The following is a 7,230-nucleotide window of genomic DNA, read 5'->3' on the forward strand; positions in this document are numbered from 1 at the left end:
CCATCACCCCTCCGTGGATATGGCTGCATCATTCTCTCCGAGGATGAAAGATTCGGAGTGCACCAAGCACTTTCCATGTGCATGTAAATAAATGCATCTTTTTGTAAATATCTTTTATAAAGTAGCAATTAAGTGCAATAAAATATTATACACTACAAACTAACTTTACGGCTTGACGTCTTCTGATTATTTTGATAAAGAGTCTTTTATTGATGTGTAACGTCATTTCGTTCAAATCACGTCAGTTCTGTTTAATATTCATACTTTTCGTTTTAGTCTTGGTATCGGGTCCTGTGTCCTTAAGTGTTAAAATCCAAATCATTCGGAGGAATGCAATGCCCCTCAATAAACCACCTGGTCAGCTCTCCCGGCGGGTACCATGTCCCCGGTTCACTGAGGCCGTTTAATTTGGCACATAAATCACAGTATACATGTACATCTGGCTTCGAATACAGTCCAACATACTGCTTCTTCCACTCTAAATATTTAAAATACGCCGTCACATTTGCGTCCAAATATTTCAGGTATTCTGCTAAATCTTTGGGAGATTTAAAATCATTCGTATTGATGTGCCACTCGGGTTTTATTCCAACCCTTGAATAATTGGCGGGACCTCTCGTAACCGTCACTATGTCTCGATCCAACATTTTCCAAATTTTTTCCGTGACGTAATCAGTTGAGATACTATTCTCAAAGGACAAGTAAAACTTGTAGTCCATGCTAATGTTGTCCAAACAGTTTTAATCGTCGCGTATTGGACATTTTAAGGGGCCACATGCACCATACACGCCAACAGGGATGTATTTCTGAAGTTCTGAGACATATCTCTCTCGTTGACTCCGTGTCACACACTTGCTGACCATACAGGCGACCATTTTAGTTTTGTTGAGTGCAGTTTTAGTGTAATTTTTAGTAAGAGGCCTCGATCGTTTTTGGGCGTAACCATATGGGAAATATATCGTTGAATCTCTCCGAAATGTGATGGTCCAATTAAACATCCCCGCCCAAACACCCCCAGCTTCTTCGGAATAACACAAGCTCTCGTGGTTCACCCATATCCAACGCTGGTGTGGCAATTTTCTTGGTTTACTCCCCAAACTTCTCGCTATAAAAACAATGGAGTCGGTTTCATAAGCTAAAGACTTATCCTCAGTGTAGATGCAGTTGTCTATTTTACAGCCAAGGGATTTAAAGACCGGCTTGGCGTAGTCTCTGAGGAGCATGTAGTCCCACCCTGGTCCTGGATACCAGAAAATTACCAGCTTATGCTTGTTGGGAGGTTTGTCAACTCCCTTAGACGGAAACGCTATATTTTGGCTTTCCTGCAATCTGTGTTTTGCTGCAGCTTTTGGGTAGGGGATTGATATCCGATTTTGTTCGTAAAATTCTGTTAAGTTCACAAAGATGAGTAAAGAGAAAAAGGATGAAACTATTATGATGACGTTAGTGGCGACTGTGCATAATGATTTAATACTGCGTGAGACGTGTCCCGTGGTCTTAGAATGGACTGATGTGCCTGATACGTCTCCAGAGATTATTTCTTAAGGCGTTTGTATCTCAAAATAGAATATATATTGATCTTAATTTTTACTAAAAGAATTCCAAATCATTCTCTTTATTATTGGTGCTAGAACAGCCGGCCAGGAATACACTTTATTTAAACAAAACATGTTGGTGTTGCTATTCTTACCAAAGGGTTTCTGACTTTTGTTGGAGAATAGGGTATACAGCTGCACGTGGTGACAGAAGTATTGCAGCATTTTGCTGTATACTAAAGGTGAACAGTATCTGGATTTGCTAGGTTTTTCAGTTAGTATCTTATTGAAAACTGTTTATGTCAGTAACTTCACTACAAGTTTACAGGCCTGTTGTTTGCCCTAACGTGACGCACGTTATCAATATGCCAGTATAAATATTTTATAGGATAGCCACCATATCTCCATACGGTCACCAGCCTTCTGTGCAAAAAATGACAACGGTTCAGTAATCTTCCGGGGGATACGTTTGCTCAGACTTCAAGTACATTATAGGTTAAAGCGCTTCTGGTTAATGGAGAGATATTTTGCCATTTGATTTCCAATCTCATTCCACACGTTTTCAATGGGGTTTAATTGCGTCTGGTAATTTGGCTGGCCAATTAATCCAACCTGGCCTGTTGATGCCATGCCGATCAGGTCATGCTCTTGCAGTCCTGGTCTTGTATATTGTTGCGCTATTATCTTTAAAATGAACGGATGGCTCCTGTCCCAAAAATGTTTTCTACCGTAGGTATAATGTGTTAGTTCAGAATTTAAATGTAACGCACATGGTTTAGGTTTCAAGGCATCAACCCCAGTTCAGCAATTCCTTAGAAACAGACGCACCCCCAAACCATTGTGGAACTGAGCTACTTAGCGGGGAAATACATATTCACTGGCATGTAAAAAGTAGATAGTGTTGCCATACTCTCACCTGTCCACTAACGATGTTAAGGAGCGACTACGGTATCGCCAGAAAATACGAAATGGCGCCTGCTGTGACCTGTGGTCCATGAAATAGCTCTTGCAGCCCTCTTTTTCGCCTTTTTATGGAGGCGATAAGTAGTTTCCTCTTGGCGACCAGAGTGTGAATTCCTGTAACATTTGGACTCCTTTGAATATTTCGTTTAATAACCTCAACCAGTAAATTGCGCAACAAGTGCAAAACTAATTGGCTGCACAGTTAAAATACCCTATAAGTCTTCTTGGTGACTTATGGACATCACCAATGCCCTCCATCCTTCTCCAAACCCTATATACAGTCTGACAAGACACTTCATATCTGTCGTCATTACACAGTGCTTGGAGCATGTGCTCCAGTTTCCTCACTTATCAGTTTACAAAAGTGCACTTATACACCATAGAACAGTCTAATATGAAAAAGAAGTCTAATATGAAAAAGAAGGACAAATTGAAGCTACAGACCCCCCCCCCCCACCATACTTACCCTATTAATCGTTTAACTTACCCTCCACTCTCACCACAGATAGCGGCGCCTGTTCACAGTTCTTTGGTGCAGACATAGCATGTATTACATAAGATGGCTTGTCGTTCAAATGCGTATTGTGATAAGTTATAAATAATGCAACCACGGCATGACAACATTATGAGCGCACAGTATATGTTCAGTAGGATTCAATTTGTGATATCGTTTGTCATATCATGCACACACATAGAGAAGTTTAGTAAACGATACTTACTCTCATATAAGCAAAATTACCCAGTAGCTTGCTATTAGCGACGGGGAGTCGATCCACCGGACATTTAAAAGATGGTCTGGACCGCTAAACCACCTAGCGGTCAGTGAGTAAAATGTTTACTAAATAATGAAGACTTACGTTCATGGCTCCGTAACTCGAAAACATTGCGAATTGCAAAAGCGATAACACCTTTTATTTCGAGGCTATTATATAGGGCTCGAAAACATTGCGAATTGCAAAAGCGATAACACCTTTTATTTCGAGGCTATTATATAGGGCTAGTAAATGCCGAGTTATGGAAAAGAGGCGCTTGCGCTTGGTCGTAATTTGTGATGCTTTCGAGTTACGGAGCCCAGGTTGGCTGTTAGCTGACGGTAAGGAAACATTCCGTCTTGTGTTTTATTCTATCATATACGATGTGACATTATAAGCTTGAAATGTGAGCAACATGACTGACTGATTATACTTGGCGCCCGCATCATGTGTTAACGCTAAATTGACGATCGTGATGACTTCTAGGTTGAATCGTATCATTAATATTATTCAGTCGTACCTTTATGTGATACTAGGAGCTTGAATTAACACGCATAAGTTATTTTTTAAGTTCGAGAAATTAACAATTTTGCACGACTTCTGCAAGTGTACCTCCAATACCGCGAAAGCCATTTGGAGAACATTTATTTATTTATTTATTTATTTATTTATTTTATCTTTATTATTATTATTATTATTTTTTTTTGGGGGGGGGTGTCTGTGTCCACAGTATGACTCCGTTGAAACAAGCAATGAAGGAGTATTATTTAACTCTCCATTTCAATATGTCTGAAGACCTCATACATACGGGTTTCCATTGACTAAGATGAGAAAATGACATATTTAATAAAATGCAAAAAAAGAAGAAAAATAACCTGATGCAGGCGGCAGTTAATGGCATTGGAAGTGACAATATTCGGGGTGTGTTGATCAAGATATATCGTCATCGACAGTGGACATCACTCCATTTGACATCAAGAGCAAAATATATTGCTAATGCCTGTCAAAAAACTCATCTAAAGCCCTTGCTGACTGTATGTTAGAACACCGTTGATTAAATATTGGATATGTGTCGCTGCCTATTAAAATTTACTTGTTAAACATAGCGGTGTACTGATAATTGTCGGAGACCAGCGCTTCAAGCTGTTTGTAATCTATCTGGATATTCTAATAGGCAGTCTGTTTTTATTGCATACTGACAGGTACTTTACACATGGTGTTTCACTGTGGCTTTATGTCATTCTTGTCTTTAATAAACCCCACAGAAATAGTCCCATCCATGGCCTAATAAGATATTTCTGCGTGCGCAAGCCAACTCGACCCTCTGCATAAAAAGTCATCATCGCAATCAATGTTGCCGAAATGTATATGTAGGATGAAATTGTATCTCCCGAATTCAATATTAAATATTTAAAAGAATCAACGAATTCGTCTAAATTAATCAAGTCATTGTCGAATCCCAACTGACTCAATCCTGCAGTCCAGGGCTGTCTGTAAAACATAAATAAAACAGTAACATTTAACTCTCGTAGCTGAATGACAGAATAGCGCAGACTACTGCCTAAAATATATTAACTCACCTATGTTTCTTTGCAAGCACTGTCAAAACATTTGGTTAAAGAATGAAAAGAAGAGAAGCAGTCCAGTGCAGGTGGTATATGGCGCTTAAAGAGGTAGTATGCGGGTTGAAGATTGAAGGTCTATTCAACGTGTATTGATTATTGACATGGTGCATCACTGCTTTTGGTCCAAATATTAGATCGGAGGGAATGGTCCCTGCCCGTGCGGTGTCAGGTGTGGGTATTTATTGACCGGAATAGATAAAGATAAGACAAACGTTAGAGTCCGCTGATGGTCAAAAAAGGTAAGTTAAATTGTTTGTCAACAGTGTTGGTGAAACAAAAGAAATGAAGCACTCCATTCCTCGAGCGTGCTGAGATCCATGGCGCCTTCCGAAAATGAATGTCAGAGAAAATTATTATAAAGAGATATTTCGTTACAAGGACATTTTATGGTTAAAAATATTTATTTTGCTTTCTTCTGTATTGTTGACAAAATCTCTTTTATTCTACCAGTGATATTCATGTATTGTTTCAGGACTCTGATATATATGTGTGTGTGTGTGTGTGTGTGTGTGTGTGTGTGATATTGCTGCTAGTATGTCCTACTGACAAAAATGATCAAAAAGGAATTGGAGTTATCAACCGAATTTGTTGTATATGTGCGTGGGGGTCTATTCCCGTTATAAATCTCTCTCTCGGTGATAATCAAAAGACGGACAAGTCACTGATCTTCCAGTAAAGTCTTTATTTCGTGAGTATAACTATTGATAAATATACTCCAAGCTAGTAGCAACTGTCTAGAAAGTAGCTATGCGAAAATAAGCAGCCTGGAGATCACTGTAGCCGACGATACTTTAGTCCCACGAAGAACTGTAGCAAATAAGTAAATAGTAAGTCAGTAAGTAAGAAGGTAAGTGTAGGTAAGTGTTAAAAGAGAGCCAGTGGTCTCTATTTATACCCTTTTGACTACCACGCCCAAACGATAGCCAAACACCGATTTTCACGTGATGTGTCTTATGTAAATTCTATTTCCAAATTTCCTTTTAAAGGTGCTAAATGTATAACTCCAAGCAGCTTACTCTCTGTACCTCTAGAAGTTGCCTCTTTCTAACTTTCTTTGGTGCGTATAGTAAACTGATCTATTTCTATAATTATAAATATCACTGATCAAATTATTTCCATTGCAGGATTCATCAAAGCAATACTCTGGTTTTATGATTACCTGATACTTAAATCCTGAACAATATCTATAAACTATATCACCCACACACATGAGAACTCAATCATGTTAAATTCTCCATCCGCAAGGTATACAGGCTGATAAATAAAAATCTTTACTGGTTGTTTTTGCTTTCTATAAGTATTAACTTTACATTCTTTTTTAACAATCACGCATAAATAAAATCAGTATCATAGAATCATTAAATTTCACACGTGCTTACTGCAGCAAATACATGATAATAAGAATGCAATCATTAAGAGATACAAGTACCAATGATTCAACTCTGCAAGAGTGATAAATTAAAGCAAATTAGTCCACTGGGCAGTACGACTGGTAGCTCTCTCTAATTATATGACCCGGTATACATAAACGATGCCCGTAGCTACATCGGCCACATATTTGTCTTCCTTCCGTATTTCCACTTTCTTCCAAAGCCCGTTGTCTTCGTGAATCTTCAGCCAGTCGTCCCAATTTTTTTAGGTGTTACCTTGATATAGCTTTGAGAAGGCATTCCCAAATATTTCACCCTCATCGCAAAAATTAAGAACCTACACCCGTTCGTAATTTTTATATTTTCGTATGACGTCATGCATACTCAGGTGCAATGTATTACCTTATCTCGAATGCCTCCCATTACCACCTGTGAGTTCCACGAATGCTGATATTTGTTTACTAAGACTGACACTTTTTACAACCGAACATTGTTTCTGAGACTTTCATACCTGGCTTGGTGATTCTAATCAGTTCTGGAAGACAGCTGGCATCGACGTTGTTCGCCGCCAAACAACCAACTGAGACCACGCAGTCATAATATCCTGCAAATCATTAAGGATGGTATTTAATGTTAGAAAAAACAAGTGTTTTTCTACATAATTTTTGACACAAAATGCCATATTTAAGGCCACTTGTAATCTAGATCAAGCAGAATGCTACTAATAAAGCACGCAACATTTCATCTTCCATACCTTCCTATAGTAATCTATCATATATATATATATATATATATATATATATATATATGTACGTTACTGGGAATACCTTTCTGGTATCATTTTATTATTCTAATGCGTTTCATTTTCTTACAAACTGCATTTTGTTTCACCACACCGCACGTTTTCAAGTTTAAGGCTTATGTTATTATATTTTATAACATTTGCGTGGACACGATTAGGTAGTTTCTCTTTCTAAAGAGTTAA

General features: G+C 38.4%; 1 protein-coding gene across 1 annotated transcript; it reads right to left on the minus strand.

Annotated features, from left to right (window-relative positions):
* Positions 1-299: 299 nt before the first annotated feature.
* Positions 300-1,523, minus strand: LOC106163945 (core alpha-(1,3)-fucosyltransferase). Its single transcript, XM_087013198.1, has 2 exons — positions 761-1,523; positions 300-628 (listed from the first exon to the last, which is right to left on the minus strand). Exons 1-2 carry the CDS (start codon positions 1,221-1,223, stop codon positions 300-302), a joined length of 792 nt encoding a protein of 263 aa, XP_086869324.1. The 5' UTR covers positions 1,224-1,523.
* Positions 1,524-7,230: the final 5,707 nt, after the last annotated feature.

The sequence above is a fragment of the Lingula anatina genome, chromosome 5, assembly GCF_051362555.1.
Source record: "Lingula anatina isolate TDL-2025a chromosome 5, LinAna3.0, whole genome shotgun sequence".
In the NCBI taxonomy this organism is placed as follows: Eukaryota; Metazoa; Brachiopoda; class Lingulata; order Lingulida; family Lingulidae; genus Lingula; species Lingula anatina.

Bases quoted from the DNA above. Each gene is read 5' to 3' on its own strand.
- LOC106163945 (XM_087013198.1), bottom strand. From the start codon at position 1,223: ATGCTCCTCAGAGACTACGCCAAGCCGGTCTTTAAATCCCTTGGCTGT. The intron at 629-760 runs GTCCAATACGCG...ATCGAGACATAG, and splicing joins TGCATGTGGCCCCTTAAAAT to TGACGGTTACGAGAGGTCCC.